At 43.0% G+C, this 26996-nt stretch overlaps 1 protein-coding gene across 4 annotated transcripts in view; it reads left to right on the top strand.

Annotated features, from left to right (window-relative positions):
• Nucleotides 1–25897, top strand: part of VTA1 (vesicle trafficking 1) — a 270718-nt gene extending 244821 nt beyond the window's left edge. For all 4 annotated transcript variants that reach the window (XM_056567241.1, XM_056567242.1, XM_056567244.1 and 1 more), the window contains one exon: nucleotides 24861–25897. In XM_056567241.1, the coding sequence (XP_056423216.1) occupies nucleotides 24861–25006 (146 nt within the window). In that variant the 3' untranslated portion in view covers nucleotides 25007–25897. The remainder of the gene's footprint in view (nucleotides 1–24860) is intronic.
• Nucleotides 25898–26996: the final 1099 nt, after the last annotated feature.

Consider the following 26996-nt stretch of genomic DNA (forward strand, 5'->3'; position numbering starts at 1 on the left):
TGTCTGGGCATGCTGGAAATTGTAGTTTTGAAACTCCCAGATACAGCAGTGAAGATCACTTTACGGCGGTCTTCACAGCTGTATCTAGGAAGCCGCCGCCGCCTCCACTGCCTGCGCCTCCTGTCAGCTGGTCCTCGGTCACCACGTGAGCCCAGGTAACCGGCGGTCCCCGCAACGGCCCTCGCACTTCCCCGCCATCTTCCCCTGCTCTGCCCCGACATCCAGGGGCGGGCAAAGCAGGGCAAATGAACGTTCCCCCCGCCCTGCGATTCGCCAATTGGCCGCATCGGCCAATCGCAGGGGATAGGGGGGAGGTGGCACACTGCCACCTCGCTCCTATCCTCTAGGATGATCGTGGATGTCTCTGACAACTCCGATCATCCCTGTTTTCTGGGCTATCGGGTCATCGGAGACCCAATCAGCCCGTAAAAGTCACGAATCGCCGATCTGAAGGACCCCCCCAGGCATTTGCACGGGATGCCTGCTGAATGATTTCAGCAGGCATCTCGTTCCGATCCCCGTCCGGCTAGCGTCAGGGATCGAAATTCCCACGGGCATACAGGTATGTCCTTGGTCCTTATGTACCAGGGCGCAAGGGCGTATCCATACGCCCGTGGTCCCCAACAGGTTATAGTAAGCATCATTAGGAGTAAGCATTATTCTATCGTGTAGCAACAGAGCACAGCAAAAGGAAGAGAGGAACATTCTATTTTGCTGTCTCAATAGGGTGTAATCATACAGCGGGTGAATAACAATATAAAATCCAGGCAGCTATATAAGAATCATGAGAGTTGCACTGTTATTGGCTCTCTTAGTTTGGTATTCTCTATCGTCCAATAAAATCTCTAGTTCTTATGCAGTTTAACTAAAAGTGTGACACTTCTGGTTATTGCAATATAAATATGTATTTTTTATAATCATATTTATAGTGAAAATGTTTTTTTTTTTTTTTTAATTCATATATTAGTATAAATTATATCTGGATATCACCAGCGCTGGAATGGATTGAATGGAGTATATATCTCTAGCTGCAGCAAAACCAAATAAGCACACGTCCCCATATGTTGTGCAATAAGTGGAGATACAAAATATAAATATTAGTGGTATGCGCTGCTGGAGAGGGTGTGTTGTTAATACAGAGAGAGAAAAGAGAAAAGCATACCTGTTTCTGTAGGACAGAAGGATGTTTCAGTACTGACACTTTACTAGGAAACAGGTGTGCAGAGTAGTGCTGGAGGTTAGACTGAAAGATTGATTGAGCTGAATTAAATGTACAAGAAAGTAGATGGTTGTTAATGGATGGTCTATGATTCTTACTGTATATACATATAGATGTACTGCTGGTGTGTTGGTCCCATACCTTACACAGCTCAGCAGCAATTGTGTGTGTTAACGCCGTCCGTGTGGCTGGTTGCTATGGGTAATGCCCGTTCAGATAAATAGATTATTGCCTACTGCGCATGTTTCTAAAAAAACAGCAAAGTTAAAGAGCCATAAGCAACAAAGTTAGAGGACCATAAGTAGTTTTTACAGCAATCTGTCAGTGATCCTGCACTAATAGTTAGCGGAGCTTTCGTGTCTCAAGAAGAGAAATGATACCTGAGTTCATGTGTAGCGTTAATAATACATAGTTGTAGCACTGATTACTGGTTACTGACGGTATGGAGGGTCCTCAAACTCTGGCGCGGTGGTTCCGTCTCGGTGTCCAAAGAAACTCTACGGACACCAAGACGGAACCACCGCGCCAGAGTTTGAGGACCCTCCATACCGTCAGTAACCGGTAATCAGTGCTACAACTATGTATTATTAACGCTACGCATGAACTCAGGCATCATTTCTCTACTTGAGACACGAAAGCTCCGCTAACTATTAGTGCAGGATCACTGACAGATCGCTGAGTGCACTTGTAAAAACCACTTATGGTCCTCTAACTTTATTGCTTATGGCTCTTTAACTTTGCTGTTTTTTTAGAAACATGTGCAGTAGGCAATAATCTATCTGAACGGGCATCACCCATAGCAACCAGCCACTCGGACGGCGTTGACACACACAATTGCTGCTGAGCTGTGTAAGGTATGGGACCAACACACCAGCAGTACATCTATAAGTATATACAGTAAGAATTATAGACCATCCATTAACAACCATATGTTAGTATGTTATGAATTTTTTTTTTTTGTCACAGCCTTCCAAAGGTCACAAAATTAAACCGACTAGACAAAAGCTTACAAACAGTGGAGAATAGTAAAGACAACAAAGACAATAAGATCTGAGACCTTATTTAGGCTTTTTATGCTTTATTACATTCAGAATTTAAAACTAAATAAGTGTCTTAATGCAGAGCTGCACACTGTGGTTGTCAAGTCACTATGCTAAGCATTTCCCTTTCCCTGCTAAATGAAGTGTTACCAGCGCTACTGAACATACCATAGCCTAGCGACACAATTCTTAGAAATTATCCTTTAGGGAGCTATATATGGAGTCGTAAAAACTAATGTTTAACGTAAGCTGGCCTGTTTGTATCAAAAAATCTAAATGAAGTGTTACCAGCTTAGTTGATGCTGAGGATAGTAGTGGACTGCTTTCAATTCCTGACTTTAAATGACATTTGAAGTTACACTGTTGATGATAGGGAATTGAATAACTAGCAATTACTAGTTGTAATACTATTATTTGAGCAATTATTACTAAAAAAAAAAGAAACAAAAAAAAAAAACATAAACAGGAGTGACGTGTGTGTTACCTAAACAGTGTAGCTTGCGAGTGGATGACGCAAATTGCATAACGTCCCCACTTTGGCTGTTTTCGGCCTCCCGACCACCCCCAGTTGCCGCTAACATCATGATTCCTTTTTTTTTTTTTTAAGTATACATTTTGCACCTGAAATGTTGCAGCTGATTTTTCTGAGAGATTTCAGATAGAGCACTTTTGCAACTGAACTCTATTGTTGTCAAGTGTAGATGGCTTTTCGCAGTGGTCATTCATTTATTAAATACGACTTTTGTTTAAAAAGTCGCTATTTTGATGCTCAAGCACCAATTTAGGTGCTAATTCACACCTCTGAGCAGCCTTAGAAAATATCCTAAAGTGGACCATAATAGTCCAGTGGCTCTGCCTTGCATTAATGGTATGTTACGTAAATCATTACTGTGTGAGTTTTCACCAGTTTTTTTTTTTTTTTTCTTCTTTGGAGCCTTCTGAAAGTTACAGAACATATTATAAATTATATGATCCTTTAGGTAAAGTATTCAAGGTTAACTTTCTAATTGTTGTCGGTCTTGTTGTTTTACTTTAGTTTGTGCGAATAAATTCAGTTACAGAAAAAAAAAACTTTTGAGACCTTATTCCTTTTGCCATGTGGTATTGTAATATCTAGGTGTCAATGGTGTTTAACTTACATCCTTACATGTTGTATGGCTCAAAAGTACTCTCTACCAACTTGTTAGCAAGGCCATCAGGCCTCAGATCTACAGCCAGCAGATTGTACAAACTATTAAAGGACAAGCCTCCAAACCACATAGAAAAGCCCTATTTTTGCTTTCCAATACGTTAATAAATGCTTTTGGCAACTTGACCAGCCTTCCACTCCACATATACGCTGCCAGGCAAACGTGGTGTAAAGTAGAACAATTCTTTGGTAAGAGTCCTTGCGAGAAATTTCTCATATGCTGTGCAACTTTTTGATAAATTTGCTGTGCCCACAACAAAAGTAAGCTAATGCTTGACCTAAAACAGGGCAGGCTGTGTACTTCTCTACCTACTGACAGCTCAACAGCCAAGACAGCAGTAAAACTTATTCTTTGAAAAATTACCATGGCTCCAATCCAACTCTTACTGGAAGCAACTAATCTTATTTTTACAGCATCAGTCCTGAATTGCTGTTTTGTTTTTAACATCGCCTCTGATTTCTAGTTAGCTGCCCATCAACCAGACTCTCATAATGTGTATACGCTCAGACCTAGACATGTGTTAATCTATTAATGTTCCTGCTACACAGTGTTCCCCTTGTAAAGAGTATATTCAAGTTCGACTCATTTCCTTAGATTGTTGTTTATACGATTTACAATGTGCTACATCAGGATTAAAGGCAGTAAAACAACATTCCCCCCCCACCCCCCAAATAAATATTTGATGGGAAAGAAAGAAAAGTGTCTTAAAAGTGAGTCTAAAACATCTGTCAAGTGTTAGTGGTCTGTTATATGAGTGATTAAGAGTCCCCCTATAAAATATAGAATTACAAATAGGAAAACATAAGGACAGAGCACCTCATAGGCTGAAATAGTAGCTGCACAGCGCACAAATTCACACATACGTGGATCGGGGCTTACCTAGTAAGTTTGTGTATACACGCAACAATCAAAACGGATGTAGCCATTTGCATCAAGGTGGATGGACACAGCTAAGTTTGTGGACAAAATATCAGTTTTAAACCTGCGTAAACCATCAAATATTATTTTTTTTTAACACCTGGACAACACAGACATGCAAGTACTTGATGGCATATATAGTATCATATTGTTTAGTAAATGTATGTATTGCAGTGTATTGTCATTCTGATGATCTTTTTTTTGCCCATTCTTTATTTATATTTCAAACACAAATACAATTACACCCAAAAATATACAAAAACAAGACCAACTTACATCAAATAAAAGGAAAGAAAAAAAAAAGAAAAAGAAAAAAAAGGAAAACACCTTTAACACCAAACCCTCTATCTCCTCTCCCCTCTTTAACCCCTCCAAGCCCATGTACCAAAGGACAACCCTGATCTCCAGCCCAGCTCATCACTCTCTTACCCCCCTCTCTTTCCACCTCCTTCATCTCTCCCCTCCCTGCACTCCCTGGGTTGCCATTTCGTAATGCTCAGATTCCTGAAATTGGATCCAATTCCTCCAAGTGCCGAAAAATCTGTATTTGCACTATGCCGAGTGGATCTTAAATCTTCCATTAACATTATTTCATTCATTCTAGCGAACCACATTGTCATAGTTGGTACCCTTTCTTGTTTCCACAGCAATGGAATACAATTCCTAGCGGACATTACTAAGAAACCCAGCAGGGAATTTTTATACCACTTCATAGGCATCTCGTTATGCTGCAGCAAGAAGAAAGCAGGTGAAAATGGAGGTTCCTCACCCATGATTTTAGCAATAGTCTCATGCACCTCTCGCCATTAACCCTCTATTTTAGGGCACGACCAAAAAAATATGCAAAAAAGATCCTTCTACTTGTCCACACCTCCAACACTTTACTTCATAATTCGTTTGACTACTCTTGCCAAATAATCTAGGGACCCTATGCCAACGCGACAAGATTTTATAATTTGCCTCCTGTAAATGCACATTGACTGAGGAGCCATGTACAAACGAATAAATCCTGCCCCATTGTTCATCAGTCAACTGTAGCTCAAAATCTCTTTCCCATTTAGAGACGAACGAGGGGCATCCTTCTCCCAAACCCTCCACCCATATCCTGGAAGCTCTGGACTAAACATGTTCTTTGTTCCTTAGAATTACATAGTTCCTCAAATTTTGTAGGCTCTTTCAAATAGTAGGAGGGTCTGGGTAATCGACTAAGGCTGGGTTCACACTACGGTTTGTCATTACGGTTCCCGTATACGGCTGGGAGGAGGGGTGGGCGGGGCTTAATCGCGGCGCCCGCACTCAGCCGTATTCGGGAACCGTATTTAATGTATGTTTATGAGCCGACCGGAGTGAACCGCAGCCTCCGGTCGGCTGCTTTTTCGGCCGTATGCGGTTTCCCGACCGCAAGCAAAAACGTGGTCGACCACGTTTTTGCTTGCGGTCGGGAAATCGCATACGGCCGAAAAAACAGCCGACTGGAGGCTGCGGTTCACTCCGGTCGGCTCATAGACATACATTAACTACGGTTCCCGAATACGGCTGAGTGCGGGCGCCGCGATTAAGCCCCGCCCACACCTCCTCCCAGCCGTATACGGGAACCGTAATGACAAACCGTAGTGTGAACCCAGCCTTAGAAAATGTTTCAACTGGAGGTTTCTCCAGAAACCCAATGGTACATGATCTGTTGTACCGACCTCCACCTCCCAGACATCTCAATTCCCTCCACCCCTCAGGTGACCTACTCTAAACCTCCCGCCTTCAACCCATCCTCGAAAAGCTAGATCATCTATACCAGGGGGGGAAAGCTGGGTTGCTAATTATAGGCGTCATCGCTGAATTTTTATGCAATAATCTCTTCCTCACATACAGGTCATCACAAACTGACAATGTGGCACCAATTAGCGGATGTTCTCGCAATTCACGCATCCCTGAAGAGGACACCCAGGGTAAACAATTTGGTGGAATAGATGTTGTAGTTTGTTCTACTGATCCCCAAAGTTTCTCTTTACTGTGACAACACCAATCTACCACTCTAGCTAGATGAGTAGCTATATAGTACCCTTTAATCTCAGGGAGGCCCAAACCTCCTTTCTCCTTTGGCTGACACAGGGTGGTCATCTTTAATCTGGGCTTTTTCCCTTTCCAAATGAAGCCACTTTGTATACTTGTTAACATCTTAAAAAAAGACCAGGGTAGCCTCAGGGGAACACATTGAAAGATATACAAAATACGTGGTAAAATAGTCATCTCCCAAACCAGGAAAAAAGACCAGTCGACCATTTTGTACACTGATCTTCTATTTTGATTAACAATGGGACATAATTTAATTTGTACAATAAATGCAGATCAGCGGGAATCCATACTCCCAATACTTTCAATGCCTGTTTTGCCCAGGTAGGCCTAAAAACGCTCTGCAATTGTGTTATAATCTCAGTGGCGAGAGAGACCTTGAGGGCTTCCGACTTCCCCCAGTTAATTTTAAAGTTAGACAATCTTGAATATATTTCGAATTCCTTCAATAAACAGGGAAGTTTTACTTGTGGCTTGGCAATGTAAAATGTCAAGTCATCGGCATATGCTGCCACTTTATGCGTTCTTCCTTGGATCTCAAGCCCAGCAATATCTCTGTCGCCTCGAACCCTACATAAAAAGGATTCCAAAATCAAAGTAAATATCAGGGGAGACAAAGGGCACCCTTGTCTTGTTCCGTTCCGAATTTCAAACTCCTCCGATAATAAACCATTCACTCTCACTCTAGCAGATGGGGATTGATACAGCCCCAGGATCCAGCTCATACATTTATTTTTTAGACCTAAATATCTCAATGTCTCCTCCATATAGGTCCAGTTCACACGGTCGAATGCCTTTTCAGCATCTGTAGAAAGCAACAGCATTGGGATTTTCTTTGACCTAGCGAACTGGACCATGTTCAGAGTTCTAATGATATTATCTCTAGCCTCTCTTGTTGCCATAAAACCTACTTGATCCCTGCTTATGATATCTCCCATAAACACCGACAATCTCTTAGCTAAAATCTTAGAAAACAACTTTGTCGGCGTTCAAGAGAGATATCGGTCTTCCCTCCTCTACAGGTGTCCGCGGGCCCAGGTCCTTGTGAATGGTGTGTGTTCTCCCCTATTTCACCTAGGTCGGGGTACGCGTCAGGGGTGCCCCCTGTCCCCGCTTCTGTTTGCGGTGGCGGTGGAGCCCCTTGCTTTGCGTATACGTCAGGATCCTGGTTTCCGGGGCATGTCTGTGGGAGGTAGGGAGGACCGCATAGGCCTTTATGCCGATGATATGGTTCTCTTTGTGTCTGACCCCACTACAATGATCCCCTATGCGATCGACCTGATGGATCGTTTCGGATTTTTTTCGGGACTGTTCATTAATTGGTCCAAATCGGCGGTCATGCCTCTACTGCCTAGAGCGTGGCCCCCGACGTTGGGTGGTCTCCCGGTTGTCACTACATTTAAATATTTGGGGGTATATATCAATAGGGATCCCGTGCTAGATCTTGAGGTCAATGTTCTCTCCCTCCTGCCCTACATTAAATCTAAGTTTAGGATATGGGCCCAGCTGCCACTGTCCGTCTCTGGACGTATTAATCTTATCAAACTTATTATTCTCCCCAAATGCTTGTATACCCTAGAACATGCTTCGGTTCCTGTCCCTAAATCCTTTTTTGATTCTGTACATTCCCTTCTGTCTCCGTTTATTTGGGGACCTAGCAGACCTAAGATTAGTCTCACAACTCTCCAGCGTCCCAAGCTGGAGGCGGGTATGTCCCTTCCTGATTTTTATTTGTATTACCTGGCGGGGCAGTTGAGATATATTAGACATTGGGTTCTGGGAGACTCCATGCCCGACTCTGAACAATGCCTGGATAGGTTCGTCCCCTCAGTGTCTCCCCGGATGCTCTTAGAAAGCCCTACTCTAGGGGGTCGTGCTTATCTACCTTTACATAAGCTGGCTGTAAAAGTGTGGCGGGCCGCTAAGTCAGTATATGGATATGCTGATATCCCGTCTGATACCCCTCTATGGCACAACCCCTTTCTCATCCATGTGGGTGAGACTCTAGACTCTGTTTTTTGGATGAATGCTGGTGTGCTCACTCTGGGCGATGTGTATAGGGATAATGTTTTGTGTTCCTTCGAGCAACTGCAATCAGAATATGATTTACCCCGACACTGCTTCTTTAAATACCTACAGCTCCGTCATGCATTGTCAACACAGTTCCCTGCTGGACGTGCACCCATATCGGCATTCCCTCTTATTGGTGTTTTAAAATCGCAGGGTCCTAGGGGACTGGTGTCCATCCTATATACGCACCTCATTCAGGCCAAGAACTCCCGTTCCCGGTTGCCGGCTGTCCGACACTGGGAATCTCATATTCCCAATTTGACTAAAGATGATTGGGAGGAGATGCTTTCCTCACATATGATGGTGTCTCCTTCTGCTAATAATAAACTGATTCAACTAAATATTATACATTATAGTTACATCACCCCCGTTCCTTTGCATAGAATGGGTCGTTCTGACTCGGACGCCTGCCATCGATGTGGTGCGGCTAAAGCTGATTTCTGGCATCTTATCTGGGCTTGCCCTGATATAAGATCCTTCTGGCAGGATGTCCTTGGTCTTCTTGCCACATTTATCCAACCTTCCCCGGGGTGTGACCCTCTGATTTGTTTATTTGGAGTTCTGGATGAGGAAGTGTGGCCACATTACGTGCGCACTTTACTGCGAGAATCCTTATTTTTTGCTAGGAAGGCGATTGCCCTCAAATGGATGGACCCCGGCCCGCCTTCCCTGTCTCAGTGGAAAGCTTTGGTTAATGCTATGATACCCTTCTCCCATCTTGTTTATAAGAATAGAAAATGCCCTGGTAAATTTCTTTCTGTGTGGGGTCCCTGGTGCTCCTCACCATTGACCCAATGTTCATACTCTGCATCCCCTGAGGGGACTTAAGGTTATGACTGCCCATCCCTTTCTAAATGTGGTTGTATATACCCCTTTGATTTATGTGTGTTGAGATGTTGTGCTGGATGTGTGTACTCCCTCCCCTCTGTGGACGCATGGGTCTGCCTTAACATTAGAAACATTATGCTTGGTACTCGTGACTAGATGTGGTGATATCTGCTGAATTCTACACTACGGCCTCTATTCAATATTATTTTGCCGATTTTATATTACATACCATCCCCCTTTTCTTTTCCTTTTTTTTCGTTCACCTTGTTCACCCTCTGTTTGTGTTAAGGTTTCTCAACTGGTTGTTCTTGGTTTTCCTCAGACTGTGTCCTCACTGCACTGATTACTGCTGGATCTTTATATGATATTATGTCGTTTACATCCTGCTTACTTGTACATGTTCTCAGTGCCTTTTTTTAATTGTGTACTCCGCTTTATACCATTTTGCTCTGTGAGGCGAGTTGTCTGATGTTTGTTTAATCTTCAATAAAACGTATTTAAAAAAAAAAAGAGAGATATCGGTCTATAACTAGAACACTGTGAGGCATCTTTCCCATCTTTTGGGATGACTGTGATATGAGCTCTAGTTAAATCTTTAGGAACCTGACCCCCCCCCCCCCCCCCCCCCCGCCACTGAGTTAAAGCTTTTAAGGAAATAGGGGCACAAAATCTCTTTTAGATATTTATAGTAGATTAAGGGTAGCCCATCCGGGCCTGGTGCTTTCCCTTCCGGGGATTCTTTTATTGCCTGATATACTTCCTCCATTGAAATATCCTTTTCTAACTCCTCTATCTCACTTTTTTTTTAACTTTGGAAGCCCTGAACTTACAATATATTCCTTAATCTTAGATCTAAAATTTGGTCCCCTGGTCATAGGGTTAGATACATCTATACTATACAATTCTTTGTAGAAGCCTCTGAAGGCCTCTGCAATCTCTGACGGTCTAAATACCATCTCCTGAGTTTTATGCTTTTGAATTTTTGCGATATACGAGCTAGCTTTTTGCGGCCAGTGCTAATGCCTAACTTATTTTGTTGCTATATTCGTATGTATGACTCCTACAATTAATTAAATATTTTTCGCCACATCTCAAAGAACATGCCTTAACTCCTCTCTCTTCTTTTCTACCTTAATTTTTAATTCTTATGTTCTACTTCTAGCACTCTTAAGTCATCAAGAATTTCTGACATTTTCTGTGTTTTCTCCTTTTTTAATCGTGCCCCCTGTTTGATAAGTATCCCCCTAGGTACACATTTATGTGCTGCCCATAACACTCCTGGTGAAATATCTTCTAAATCATTGTTACAAAAATACTCCTTCACCTGTTCTTTTAAATCAGTAAGTATTACTTCATCTTGTAGAAGAAGAGGGTTAAGCTTCCAATCCCATTGTCTATGACATGTTTCAGGAATGTTCAAAGTTAATTTTATCATAGCGTGATCGGAGAAAAAAATATTTTCATTTTATGCCCCCTGAAACCACTCCAGATCTTTGTTTCAGTAAAAAAAAAATCTATCCTAGAAAATGAATCGTGTACAGTTGAGTAATATGAGAAATCCCTATCCTTCGGGTGTGAAATACGCCAAGGATCAACCAGGCAAAATTCATGCAACATTCTCTTACAGTATCGGAAATGCTGATGTGCTCATATAGGACATACCTTGCGATGTGTCTATATGTGTTTCAAGCAAAAAGTTGAAATCCCCTTCCAGAATTAGAATCCCCTCAGTAAACTCCTCCAATTTATTCAAAATCTGACGCAAAACTAACCCCTGTTTAATATTTGGAAGATATATAGAAGCCAATGTCACTTTCTGTGCAGCAACAGTGCCCTTGACAAAAATATATCTTCCCTCATCTTTACAGCTATCCATAAAAACCCAAGGTGTATTTTGTGCAATAAGAATACTGGTCCCTTTAGATTTTGGGTTATCTGAATAACTATGATATGCAATCGGGAATTTCCTACTAGTAAATACAAACTTGTGTGAGGATAGATAATGTGTCTCCTGGAGAAACGCTACATCCAAACCTTCAGATCTTAATAAATTGCCCATTATTGCACGTTTCCCCAGGTCTCGTAGCCCTCTAACATTGAGAGAGCCCACTACTAATTTCTCATATTTTTTCCCCCTCATCCTCCCCACTAAACCTTCAATTATCGTAGAAAACACGAGCAGGTAACCAGGCAAACCTGTTTAACCCCAAAAGCCAAGAAAAAAAGGGAAACCCCTGGCCAAAGCCTGTTTCTCGCCACACCTAGTACCACTAAAACCCTGTAGGAACAAGTCCAGAACAGAAAAAAAAAAAAGAAAAAAAAAATAATTAAAAGAAATATATATATATATATATATATATATATACATATACATATACATATGCGAAAAGAGAAGAAAAAAAATTGGGGGTGCAAAAAAATCATGTGTGGGCCTCACTCCCATGCTTCCAGCACTCTACAAATTTCAATCTTAATTAATTAATTATAACCCAAAATATCCACCGAGTATAGTAGAATCTATTTTTCCATAGAATATCATTGATAAAGATATAACACAGACATGTCACCACACCCTTGACTCCACCCCACTCATATTCTCTATCCCCCTTCTAAGGCCCAATATCTCCCTCCCCCGTCTATTTTCCTCTCAAAATAAACATCCCATTATCTCCCACACTACAAAATCTCTTAAGCTAAATATTCATCCAAGAAGCCTAGACTGAGCACCCGGCCTCTATCCTTAAGCCTCTCATCCTAATAGTGAGACGAATTAACCCGTTCAGCGTCTCTCTGGGGTCTCACTGGGAGATCCCAATCTAGCCAGTTCGCCACTTCCACTGGGCTAATGTTCAAAAATCCAAACAGCGCCGATAATTCCTCATATCTAGAAAGTATGAAAGTCTGAGTTCTTTTTTTACTATTAAATGAAATGGATGACCCATCGATAAGTGGCTCCGCTCCCTTTAATTTTCTCCAACAGTGGATGCAAACAACACCTCATCTGTAATGTTCGCATAGAAACATCTGAAAACAATCGGACGGAGGCCCCTTCATATTCCAATACATCATTTTGCCTTGCTACTTTCATTATCATATCTCTGTCCGTAAAGCAATGAAGGCGACATATCACATCACGTGGTCTTTGAGAATCTCTATTTCCATATCTAGAGACTCGATGTACTCTGTCTATTAGAAAAGTAGCTTCCAATGGGTGACCTGTCACCCGCCCTAACAGATCGTCCATATGTTGCTTCTCAGGGAGACCTTTTAGCCTTATATTATTTCGTCTCCCTCTGTTTTCTTGGTCATCTAATTGTAGTGTTAGCTGCTGAACCTGCTGAGTAACTCTTGCACTTTTATCCTCCAGGGAGGCCACCTTTCCTTTTAGTACTGCAGTCTCAGTTTCTGTCACTTTAATGCGAGAGGAAAGTTGCTCAATATCTGCCCTAATCTCTCTAACTGTTGTTGCTGTGACATCTCAATGTGTTTAACAGCAGTCTCTAAATCATTTTTAGACAGTAGAGCCTGAATCAGATTACGTATGATATTCAGCTCCACACCCGGCTGCGGAAACGCATCAGCACCACCGTATGCTTCCTCCCTTTCTGGGCCTATTCCGGGGGCCAAAGTTTCCCTACCAGCCTCCATTACCTCTCCATAGGTATGCTCAATAATATTCCTGGGGCCCAAAGAGCTTTCATGGCCCTGGGCCTTCTATATTCCCCATCCTCCCTCGAGTACTGGGCAGCAGACACTTTTCCCGCGGAGTATTCAATTCAGACAGCGCCCCTGACTGACTGCTATTGCGTATCGGTACCTCCATCTCAGCCTCCGCTTTGCTAGTTGTCCTGGAGTGCCCCGGTTCGTCTTCTTTACCTTCACACAATCGCCTCTGTTCTGGACGCAACACCGCTTCCTTTCCTCCAGTCGGCACCAGGAACTGCTCCCTCCCGTGATGTCGCTTGGCTTTGCGTCATTCACCAGCTTCCGGGTTCCAGGCTCTATGCTCAGCTGCTTGGTCACCTGACCTGACGGCTCCCAAGAGTCCTCTGCGCCTGTACGTCTCCGAGTGCTTCGCGCGCTGTATGCGCAAAGAGGGCCTGTAAGAACAATTCTCTGGGGATTAGACTATTAGTGCCCAGCAGGGAGAGGTTTTGGGACAGTATTTGGGTTATCCACCGCTGTGAGAGCACGGAGCATAGAGCAGAGCTCAAACGTGGCCTTACTCCTCCATGACTAGGACACACCCCCCGGATTCTAATGATCTAATGTTGCTGTCTGCCATAGCAAGCAAAAGCTACAGAACCTGCAGCTCTAACAAAGATGTCACAATCACTTTTAATCAAGGCATTTGTTGGTAAAATGACCAGCATTTTTGTGTTCTGACATCTTTAATATGGCAGGGTTACCTTTTTCAGTTGGTTATGCAGCACCAGGTGGATAGCCCTTGCTCTTATGCAGAAGTAAAGGAATGTACAAGATTCTGCAACATTCGATGATTTTGGCATCTGTATCACTGGACTAATATGGCTATCCCAAACTACTGTAACTACTGTGTATGTATGTGTATAGTTTTAGATAGATAGATATCTTTGTGCTGTACGGGGGTCTGTAGTTTCTATGTTTCAGATACTATTTAAATCATAACTAGGAAAAGTGAGTACTCCGCGATGTAAACATTTTGTTTCATAATGTCAGCAGTAAAAAAGAAAGGGATACATACCTGCCACCGCACCCCCGGTGCCTCTGGTTACCCGCTCTGGTCTACGCAGCGATCCTCTTCCTGGTTGTCGGTGAGTCATACTCCATTTAACCAATCACCGGCCACAACGATGTCCTGCCTCAGCTGGCGTAGGCTAAGCGGCAGTGTGATGTTTTCGGCCCCAGGAAGAAGACCGGTGCTGGGGCCGAAAACATCACACGGCACGTTGACGCTCAGCCTATCGCCGGCCAAGGGGGGACTTCGCTGCGGCCGGTGATTGGCTGAATGGAGTATGACCCACCGGCAACCAGGAAGAGAATCGCAGTGGAGGCCGGAGCAGGTTACAGGATGCATCGGGGGGAGCGGTGGCAGGTATGTATTTTTTTACTGCCAGCAATATGAAACTAAATCTTTACATCCTGGAGTACTCCTTTAAGGACCACATGTTTTAACATTTTTGCACTTTCGTATTTTCTACCTCACTTTCTAAAAATCTGAACGCTTCCAGTTTTGCACCTACAGACCCATATGAGGGCTTATTTTTTTGTGCCACCAATTGTACTTTGTAATGACATCAATCATTTCACCACAAAATTTATGGCAAAACCAGAAAAAAAATATTTGTGGGGCAAAATTGGGGAAAAAATAGCCATTTTTTTTAAACTTTTGGGGGCTTCTGATTAAAGGCAGTGCACTTTTTGGTAAAAATGACACCATATCTTCTGTAGGTCCATATGGTTACAAGGATACTTAATTTATATAGGTTTTATTTTATTTTACTACTTTTAAAAAATTATAACTTCATTCACCAAAATTAGTATGTGTAAAATTGTCATTTTCTGACCACTATAACTTTTTTATTTTTCCATGTACATGGATGAATGAGAGCTCATTTTGTGCACCGTGATCTGAAGTTTTTATCGCTACCATTTTTGTTTTGATTGGACTTTTTGATCACTTTTTATACATTTTAGGGTATACAGAGTGACTAGAGAAGAGCACATTTTTAAATATTTCAATTCAGCCGATTCACCGAATCTTCCGAAAAAATTAGGTTCGGGCCGAATTTATTTGCTGCGAATCTGTATTAAAAAGGCCTATTTCTGGCCTACAAAGAGCTGTAATCGGGGTGTAGAACACTTTTCCTTGCTGTAACACATATAAGGTGTGTGCTGGGTTAGTTAAATAATACTGTTATTCACTATGACATGCAGATTAGAGGCGTCACTATTAGAATTACTGTCGCAGAGCGGCACAATGACAGAGCCTGGAGGTAACATCAGTATGTGGAGACCATAAAGTGGCCGAATGACACAGCGTGGAGGTGGCGGCAGCATGAGGAGACCATATAGTGGCTGAATGGCACAGTATGGAGGTGGCAGCAGCAAGAGGAGACCATATAGTGGCTGAATGACACAGCCTGTAGTTGGCGGCAGCATGAGGAGACAATATAGTGGCTGAATGACACAGCATGGAGGTGTCGGCAGCATTAGGAGACCATATAGTGGATTAATGACCCAGCCTGGAGGTGGCAACAGCTTGACGAGACCATGGGGCCTCAGAATTGAAACAATTAAAGATATTTTTTAACATTTAAATTGAAGATTTCAAATAGATGAACCTAAGAAGTTTTATTTAATGTGCAAGCAGCATGAGGGTACCACATGGCGGTACAGTGACACAGCCTGAAGGTGGCGGAAGCATGAGGAGACTATATATAGCAGCTGAATGACACAGCCTGTAGTTGGCAGCAGTATGAGGAGACCATATAGTGGCTGATGACCAAGCCTTGGAGTTGGCGGCAACAAGAGCAGATATATAGTGGCTGAATGATACAGCCTGGAGTTGGCAGCAGCATGAGGAAACCATATAGTGGCTGAATGACACAGCCTGGAGGTCGCGGAAGCATGAGAACATATGGTGGCAGTATGAGACAGCCTGGAGGTGGCATCAGCAGCATCAGGAGTCCTGAAAGTGACCTAGAGGGGCGATGGGTGGCAATACCAGTACCCGGTGACGAAGGTGGGTGAGAAAAGGAGAACTTGGCATCAGATGTGTGGCATCAGGCAGGATCAGAATAGTAGCTGAGGCAGGTAGGCAGAAGAAAACGGTCTCTTTTGTAAAAGTGTCAGTATGCACAAGTAAGTATTGAGGATATGCATTATGTAAAACTTAACTTTTAATAATATTCTTAGGATAAAATATATGTACCCAAAACAAAATCAAATTTTTAAATGAAACAAAAGGGAAGGTGTGCAAAAAACACCATTTGCCACCTACACCACCAAGTATTGATGTGATGCAAAGACCTCTCTAAAAGGTGGAAGGGAACAACGTATGGTTCATTGTAACTGGTGGGGGTAAAAACTTCCCCTGTAAGGCCCTACTCTCACATTATTAATTTCCTTCTTGGCATGTGTTACGCGCCCTAAAAAGGGAGGCTGCACACAGGAAACTCTCCCTATTTCCAGCTAAAAACCCTGTGAAATGGCAGTGTTTGTAGGTGGAAATAGGGAGAGGTTCCTGTGTGGGGCCTTTTTAGGGCGAGTAACACTTGCCAAGAAGGGAATTAATAATACGAGAGTAGTGCCTTACAGGGGAAGTTTTTACCCCCTCCGGTTACAATGGACCATACGTTGTTCCTTCCATCTTTTAGAGGTCTTTGCATCACAGCAATACTGGGTTGTGTAGGCGGCACATGGTGTTTGCACAGCTTTTGATTGATTTAAAAAAAAAAATTGGGTACATATAATTTATCCTAAGAAAAGTTAAAGGGGTAGTCCAGTGCTGAAAAACTTATCCTTATAAGTTTCAGATTGTGGTCGGTCCGACCACTGAATCCGTAACACCCTAAACCCCAAACTCCATGCCTGATTCATCTTCACAAAGATCAGTCTCTCCAAATTTTCCGTGAACAGACGAGTTCTCCTTGGGGTTACTATGGCCCTCGTTGCACTAAACACCCACTCTGATGGCACACTACTGGCCGGGCAGGACAGCTTTTCCGGGGCAAACTCTGCTAGTTGCGGCCACAAATCAAGTTTGGCTGCCCAGAAGTCCTGCAAATCTTCAAGTTGTGTTGGCATGGTCATGTCAAGGTATGCCCCCACCTGCTGGTACAGGTTCTGCTCCAGGTCTACCTGCTACTGAGTTGCTTCACTATGTGGGTGAAGAAAGCTACTCATCAGCGACTGTAGGCTCAGGCTGCTGCTGATGGAGCTTGTACTGCTCCTGCCACCCCTACGTAGGATGTCTCTGTAGTAGATCAGTTTTTCCTCCCTCTCAGTGGGTGTAAAAAAAAGGCCCCCATTTTGTGCCGAGGGTCCAATAAGGTGGAGAGCCAGAAGTCATCCCGCTACCAAATGGTGACAATGCGGCGGTCACTAAACAAGCAAGTGAGCATACATCGTGCCATTTGTGCAAGTGACTCAGGGACTCCCTGCCTCCATCTCCACTGCATACTGCCACAGTGCGTCTGGGTCCTCTGTCTTGCCTTCCTCATAACCCTCTAGCTCCTCTGGCTGCTCCTGCTCGTCCTCTCCTGTCAGTGGACTAGAAAAACCACCCATCTTGCGAAACCTAAATTGTGCCCCTCCCCCCCCCCCTCCTCCTCCTCCAGTTCAGCCATGTGGCCGTGAGATGTAGGCGCCACATCTCCAGTGCCCTGACCAGCCATCATTTCCAACACATGTTGTAGTAAATGAAGCCGAGGAATTACGTTATTCATCCCGTAATCCTGGCGACTGATTAATAAAATGGTTTCTTCAAGGGACCTGAGCAAATGGCAGGTGTCACATATGAGCTGCCACTGGTTGACATTGAAGTTACACAGGGGATTCCCCCTATCCGCTTGGATCATCAAGAAATCGGTGATGGCTTTTCTCTGTTCATATAGTTGGTCAAACAAATGGAGGGCGGAATTCCAACGTGTGGAAACGTCACAAACCAGACTATTTTGGGGGATACTGTTTTGACGCTGCAGCTCAAGGAGGGTGTGTTTTGCTGTTTACGAGAGGCTGAAATGCATGCAAAGTTTCCTTCCCATTGTTAGGATGTTTTGCAGATGGGGGGGGAACACTTCAGGAACCGCTTGACAACCAGATTAAACACGTGTGCCATGCAGGGCGCATGTCTCAGTCTTCCTTGTCGCAGAGCAGAGGACATGTTCTTCCCGTTGTCGGTAACCATGGTTCCCATTTCCAGTTTTTGTGGAGTAATCCATGATTCGATTTCTTGATGAATGACTTTTAGCAGTTCCTCCCCTGTGTCACACTGTTCGCCAAGACAAACCATGTGAAGATCAGCGTGACACTGCCGTACCCTGCACACATGGTATGCTGGAGGGGGACTGAGATTTGTCCTTGCAGTGGAGAATGAGGAGGCTTAGTCACACACTGTCACAGGACCAACGGCCTGAGAGCGTGGAGGGGGAAGCGGCGTGACCTGTCCAAGTTGCTGTTGTGGCTGTGCAGGAACCACATTCACCCAGTGGGCCGTAAAAGACATGTTTTGTCACTGACCGTAGTTATAGCTCCACACGTCGGCGCTGCCGTGCACTTTGGTACACACATACACACACTGGCTCAAGGACTGGACCATCTTCTGTCCCACAAAATTGTGCAGGGCTGTTACTGTCTTCTTCGCAAAGAAATTACGGCTTGGGACTCTCCACCTCGGCTCGGCACGAGCCATCATTTCTCTGAAAGGTGCAGAGTCCACCACTTGAAAAGGGAGAGACTGCAGCACCAGCAACTTGGACAGGAGCACATTCAGCTTCTGCGCAATTGGATGAGTGGGCGCATATTGTTGTCTCTTGGACATGGTTTAGCCGATGGATTGCTGGTGGAATGACTGACACGAAGTAGGAGGCGCAGGAGCATCTGGAGCAACAGAAGATGGGTATGACACACAGCTGCCTTCATTCGGCTGACGTGGTGGAGCCTTGGCTGGCTGAAACAGGGAGCAGCGTACCACTGGGTGATGCAGCAGGCTGGACCACCACATCGGTGCCACGGTTCTCCCAGGCCGTTTTATGGTGCCGCTCCATATGTTGATGTAGGCTCGTGGTACCAACATTGGGACCCTGGCCACGCTTCACCTTCTGCCGACACATCTTGCATGTGGCCAGGTTAACATCCTCCGGATGCTTGATGAAAAACTGCCACACCGCCAAGTAGCTGATTTTCCCACCAACAGTCCACACTGATTGACTGCTACTGCCGCAACTCCAGTTACCCGTTTCACTACCTCCTGGGAATGTAGGCTGCCGCAAAGCAAATGGTCTACCCTGGGCACACTTGGCTCCAGACTTTCCACTTCTGCCACCATGCTGACTGCCAACCATGCTACCACCTTGCTGGCTCAGCTGCTGCCTCACGGGCAACCTGCAACCCTCTTTTCCTGATGATGATGATGCCTCTTCTGCACCTGGCTCACAAGTGCGATCGGCTTTATCATCATCATCGAGTTGTGTCTGCATGTCACTGATGTCTTCCTCATGTTCCTCAACAGTGTCTGCTTCAGGAGCCTGAAAGCTCGCAACACCACCCCCCACGCCACTCTCCTCATCACTACTTGCCCGCCTAACGAAGAAAGGGGTGGATGTCTTGGCTGGGCAGTAGCTGCTGACTGTCCTCTAGTAGATCGTCCTCACTAAATAGTGGAGCTGAACCCACAGCATAAGATACTTCTGTGGGGGAGGGAACAGCATAGGACAGAGGCAATGGAAGGACAGGGACTGCACCCAGACCATGCCAACTAAGGGTTGTGTCTGAGGAACCCACCGACTGTTGACTGGGGGTGTCAGATGTCACTTGTGTTGAAGTGGATGACCGTGTTAACCAATCAATGACGCAGATGGGTTGCTGGTCGAGACACGACCGCTAGCTGATACCGGGAGCTCAGGCCTCTCGCTGCGATTCCTGTTGCCACTTGCACATAGTCTGCTGCGATCTCTGCCTGATGAATTTAGGCCTCTGCCACTCCTCTGTGCATGTCCTGGCACTTTTCTGCCTGACATACTTAGTGTGTATATGAGGGGAGTACAGTAAACTCCACTACGCCAGCCAAAAATACACACCTGTTTTAACAAATACTGTTTTAAGACTTTAACAGGAACAAAATGGTACACCACTTAGATGTACATAAGTTGTATGCACTTATGAGGAGAGGACAATGCGCTCCAGTACACTTAAAAACAGTATTTGTCTAAAACACCAGCAGGTGTGTACTTTTGGCTGGCCTTTCACAGTTTCTAGGCCCTTAAGACTTAAACAGGAACAAAATGGTATACCACGTAGATGTACGCTCAGGTTACACTTAATAGAGGACAATACGCTTTTAGTGCTCTGCTAACCCTAACTGGCTGGCTACTATTAGATTTTCAGTTGTTGTACACACCAGTGCTGCAGCACACAGTCGCTGTGTACTACACCCAAAATTGCACTTTCTCTCTCAATCTCACTCCCTTCCCTATCAGTGCTTCTAGGATGGATTTGGGCTTGAGGTGAATCCCTGCTGTAAAAATGCTTTTCTGTGCAACACACACTGCTGTCTGTCCCTCTCTTTCTGTAATAGAATGCTGATGTGAGTGGCCGCAAGATGGCTGACTATTTATATAGGGCTGTGACATCACAGGGGTGGCTGGCTACCTGGAACTGTAGTTACCCTAGCTATTAGAACCCTTCTCGTAAACTCCTTTTAATGAACATTTGGCAATTGATATAAGGATAAGTATACTTTGTAATCTGCTTGTTATACACTCTAAAATCTTCTAGGTTTGCATCAGAGAACCAACAAAATAGATTCTAAAATATACTCTTCAGCTACTTGCAGGTGTTGTGGTTAAGGCTAGTTATCCGATTTCTTTGGTGGCTGGAATGATTCTTCAATTAATAATATGTATTAGATAATAGATTGAACCTTTCAAGCAAAATACGATTTGCCAGGGAACCAGACAATGTTGTATTTTAGGAATATTGTTAAGTAAAAAAGAAACAATAATAAGCCCAGAGCTTTTTCCATAGACACACAAAGGCATGTTCATTGCAAATATTCTAAGCAGTCAATCATATTTCTACATGTAGTAGACATTGTAGCTGTGGGCATAGATCATTTATGCAGTTTCCTTTGCATTCGATTTGTTCACATCCCATTCACATTTCTTTAGAAGATTAGATCCAGACAGAACATGCATGGGAAAACTGCTTTAAGGCATAATGTCTTGAGCACATGGCAGAGGTTCCCCACACTGTAAGGGTTATTACATTTACTAGAGAATAAAAGCTTCCTTCATCTGCCACACCTGAAGGACAAGCCTTTCTCAAAGGTATTGGCTTTCTGATTTTAAAAGAAAAGTAGACAATAGGAGCATCTATGTTTTAAAAGTCATTCTGTAACTGGAGAGTGGCACAGAGACAAAGTAATCTTGCCTAGGTGATGATAACAAAGATCACATACCTACACTGAGCGTTGATCTAAGTGAGTGATATTCATTGCACTTAATAAGTACTCAACCATTTTAACCTTTCATGTCCAGCTAGCACTCGACTTACTATACAGTGACCTTCTAGCTTGCAAACTTGACTGTACATCCGTAGCAAAAACATAGCACTTGCAGATGTCTGATATGCTGAGTGAATTACATAATATGGATCTAATAAATGTCGACACAAACTTTGAACTGAATTAGCAAACTAATTGCAATCATCCTAGTAATTTGGCGCATATGAGTATGCATTGTTAATCATAGAGAAACTGAGTGGTAACCTTCGGAAAGGTTAATGGAAAGTGAAGATCGAATGTTTGCTCATAAACACATCAGATAGCTAACTTTTCTGACAAGCTTCAAATATCTTTATGGCTGAAACACGCAGGTTGCTTGATGATAGGTCACTTATGGCTTAACAGCGATTTAGAACTGACATGAAGGGAGAGACACAAGTGATTGTTAGGTATTTAGGAAATTGAGGATCTTGCTATCACTTTGTCATACAGTTTTGTTGCTTTTATGGATCTTACTGTAATTGAACTGTTCCATTTGTTTTTAGCTTATGTATGTTTTCCAGTAACCACTGATTTCCATATTGAACTTGTTTCTGGGCTTTTAAAGGGATATTTCAGGATTTCTTTCTTTGGCCTTTGAGCCAATGATGCAAATTATATTACTGTGTATTACAGCGGCTGTACCTCCAAAGGGTGAAAGTGTGTCCACGGGTACCCCTCGTGAGGAATTTACGTGCGAGGGGTACCCGCGGACACAATAAGTCATCAAAGTATTTCATTTCATAATGGTGTGTGCTTACCTTTCTAATGCGATGCTTAATCCCCTTGTGCCATTATTCCCTCCTCCATCTTAATCCCCTTGTGCCATTATCCCCCCCCCCCCCCCCGCCCTCCCTCTGATCCCCCTTTGCCATAATCGGATAATGGCAAAATGGAATCAGAGGGAGGGGAGATTAATGTCACAAGGGGATTAATCCCCTTGTGCCATTATTCCTCCCCCCCTCCCTCTGATCCCCTTTTACCATTATCCCCCCCTCCCCTTCCATCTTAATCCCCCTGTGCCATTATTCCCCCCCTGCGATCCACCTGGGCCAATATATGAGATACATACAATAACACCCTCCCACACTGCGGTTTAACTTAGTTTAACTTAGTTTTTACACTTAGTTTAAGGTGCTTACCAGGCCTGTGTCTATCCCATTCGGCGGGAGTCGGAGGGCCGCACTGATGGGCGACGTCCTTCTGCGCCGTGTCGGCACCTCAACGTCCCTCAACGTCAAGGACGTGACATATCAGGCCTGGCAGCCACTGCAGCTCACGTAAGGTGGCTGTGGCCGCAGCTCTGGCTGCGGTACAATATAGTGAGCTGCCGTGGCGACTCTGGCATCCAATACCCACTCTGCGATGACAAATACTGGCAAATGCATGGCCGGTATTTGTTAGTGAGTTACCGTACCCCCCTGTATAACCCTTGGCGTACCCCTAGGGGTACGCATACCCCTGGTTGAGAACCCCTGGTGTAATATGCTTCTATTACCTCCTGCATCACTTTGTCCCATTTTCATGCACAGGGCCCAAACCTGGAAGTGCTGTAGTGCAATTCTTTTTATTTTACTACTGTTTATGACCTTTCCCAGGGTTCTATGTGGCCAGAGACAATTGCACTGATTTACTAAGAGTGTAGTGTAGTTTTCTTTGTGGGTTTTTTTCCCAACAGATATGTATATTTTTCCATGTTATTTGCTAAGGTTTTCCCTACATTGTGCACTTTTCCCTTCGTTTTGCTTTTTTTAAACATGCTCTGAGCTGTGGGGTTTTCCTCCCACATTTTCCTCAATCCACCACATTTTCTGTGGAAACTTTAGTAAATTTGTTGGGATTTTTTGAAAATGTCAGAATATGTCCCCTTTTCAGTGACATGCCCCTTTATTTGGTTTTCTCAGTAAAATGGAGGGGTTTTAAAATTTTTGTCACAAATTCATGGTTTCCATGAGGATATTGGGAGAGAGAAGAAAAGACAGGGGGGCGCTCCCTAGTATCGTATATCAAAAAAGTGTGCACCCTCAATTGCACCGAAGTGATATACTGACCTGTAAAAAAAAGTTACACGACGTGTTTAGGCACTGACTAGTGCCTTCCTCAGGTCAACCAAGATTTCTCCAGAGAGTTCTCAGGCTTTGTTTGGGTACTGGTCTGGAGGTCCTGTAAATTAGCTGTGCTGCCGTGGTCTGTTTTGAACAGCGCCTCCAAGATTGTTTTTTGCTTGCATGGTTTCCATGAGGCATGCCTATGCTGCAGTGGGTGGGTGGATTGCATTACTTTAGTAAATCACTTCTGCTATCTACCCACCCACTGCAGCATAGGCACGCCTCCTGGAGACCATGTGACTTATGATATATTGTCTCTGGGCGCATGGAATCCTGGGAAAAATAAATGAAATAAAAAAGACTTGCACTATAAAACTTTCAGGTGTGGGGTCTGGTGCATGACAATGGAACCAAGTGGTGAATGGAAGTGATAGAAGCATAATACACAGTATTATAACTTGGCATCATGGGGTAAAAGGATGAAGAACACAAAAATCCTTGAATTGCCTTTTAATTGTTTACCCATGACTTGACAGAAACTCTTTGAGAGCATCTGTACACATGAAAGGTTTTGCCACGCTGAATATAGTTTTACCATGAATTCCTTCTGTTTTGCAATTTTATCTTTGACTACACAGCTTGGACAAGGGAAACAAGTCATTTGAACATGCGCTCTAAACTGTCCAATTTGAAACATATACATGAGTTTGAGCATTTTAAAAAGTTTGTATAAACAGGAGTAATGTAGGCAGCTCCTGCGTTATCACATATACAGTATCTGGTCAAATGTAAATCTCTGAGATTTAGTGTTACACCGATACTACAACATTTTATACATACATATACTGTTTATGCTAAATGTGAATGGTCCAATTTTAAGAATCCTGTAGTATTATAAAAACTAAAATTTCTAATTGATTTATTTTTCGTTTATAGCAGTCGACACCCCCATTTTTTTCTGAAATAGCGATTTCAATCACCTACATAGCCGTAGAGCTAAATGATTAATTTCTGGCACTGAAAGTACAGCTTTTTGGGCCTATTGAGTTTAAAAAACTAAATAGTGTTCGAGGATGGACATTTTAAGTAAACTACTACTACTTTACATTAATGCAGCACAGTCTGATCTACTATGAATGCCTTGTAATATATTTAATTTCTTGTCCACATCTTCTAGGTAATGTGGCACATTTCAGAAGAATTATTTGTGTTAATGTATGTTCTATCTATTTCAAGGTGGAACCCGATTGACTCCTGAAGACATTGCCAGGGCCCAAAAATATTGCAAATACGCTGGTAGTGCTTTACAGTATGAAGATATCAACAATGCCGTGGAGAACCTCCAAAAAGCACTGAAGCTGCTCACCACTGGCAGAGAATGATAATACCAAGTCTTTCTTTGGGCTTCAAGAACACAGCTCTATCTTCTGATTCCACATACCCCTGGTCTTATGAGAAACACGCCAATGATGTCTTCAGTTCTAATCGTCAGAGAGTGTTACTTAAAACATGGAATGAACAAGATGATGCTGATACAGAAAAATGTTTACATACCTCGTTCTTTAAAGGTTCAGTGAAGTGAAATCTGATTAAAATGAAAGTAATGAAGTCATTATCTTTAAGCACTCCATTGTAACAAGTCTACACAACATTAATGGTCACCATTTTTCTAATGATCAACAAGACAATAGTGACATACCCTCGAAGTCTAAAATTGTAAAACTGCGTCATCTAAAGTCCTGTGAACACACCAGCACTGGATTGTTCTTCTTATTAATCTTTTGTGCTTTTTCTTTGGTGACAACATTTAGTTGATTATATCAATTCTGTTAAAATGCAAGACTAACTGCAGATCTTAATGAAACATAAGTATGGTATTCTCAAAATATGGTATAGATGCAGGGAACAGTTCAAGAAAAAAACAACTTCACAGACATATATCATGTTATATATGAGTGTGTGTGCATGGTATTACAACATGGCCCATAATTTGCTGATCTTGAACAAATATATGAGCTGATCTATGTTGCCATGACACTGTCATTGCCATCAAACTATTATATAATGGATGTGTGAATAATTTCTTTTACTCTACTTCAGCTGAATCTTTTTGTATTTAGGCCTTCACAAACTTTCCAAATCTTGGTAGCAGAGGTAGAGGTAGTTAAACCATTTTAATCTTTATGAAGCAAATGGTTTCTAAAGTTGCAATTACAAGTGCATGGCTTTAAATGCATGTATCTGATACAATTTAGAATAAATAGGTATGAAAAAAAATATTTGGTCTCAGTTGTTTTTATTTACCCAAACAGTTTTTGAGGGCTAACAAGTAGACCTAATACTACTGTTGGCTTCCTTTTTCCCCAACTTGTCTTCTAATCTTATACTGCATATCAGTCCATTGATTGCACATCTTATACATTTTGTTTACAGAAAAAAAGTACTTTTCTGGAAGTATTGTATATCATGTATGCTAAAACACAATATTCATGTGGAGGAATTTATCATGGTCTTATGTATGGTGTATTTGATGAGGCTGGGACTGATTTATCAGAACGTCACCCAGGCTTTCATGAGTTATATGCAGAAGCATCAGTGATAATGATGACAGAAAAATTGTGTGGAATAAACACTTTTTACCATTTGGCCTGTAGGGCTGCAACTAATGAATATTTTAGTTGACCGACTATTGGTTCCATTAACCGGATAAAAAAAAAGATTAGGGGTCCAGGGAAGGGTTAACGTGAGGAAGTGGGGACCGCATTGTGAAGAGTTAACAAGGAGAAAAGAGAAAAGACAGCACATGAAAGAGTTAACAGAGGGTAAGAGCAAAGGGACAACAGCTGAAGGGTTAACAGGGGAGAAAACAGAGGATACAGCACCTGAAAGGTTAATCTATGGACCTCGCAGCAGGGTGTAAGGAGCAGTTTACAGACCTTCAGTGATGGCAGTCTTCCTTGTACCAGCAAGATCTGTCACCGAACGGAGGATGGATCACGGAGATACTGGCCAGACAGGGGGGCTCCCGCAATGTCGGGACCATAGGCTTCTTGTGACCAGAAGCAAAAGGACAAGGAAGCAGCACTAGCATTAAGTACACAGAGGTAAACTTACTCGTAATATGTGTTCTCATCCTGATGTTTGTAACTTATTTGGTTTCCATACCTGTGCTGTTATACACCTCATGTATTTTTTTTATGAACATGAAACTCCATACTATCCCATTGCATGTTAGAGAGACTCTCACATTTATTTATTATTATTTATTTATTATATAAATTTCTTTCACAAATGGCAAAGAAAACTTTGAACCCACATTTCTTCCTACATATAAGAGTGTTCAGTTGTACAAACTTAACCTTTCACACAATC

The sequence above is a fragment of the Hyla sarda genome, chromosome 3 (genome assembly GCF_029499605.1).
Source record: "Hyla sarda isolate aHylSar1 chromosome 3, aHylSar1.hap1, whole genome shotgun sequence".
NCBI lineage: Eukaryota > Metazoa > Chordata > Amphibia > Anura > Hylidae > Hyla > Hyla sarda.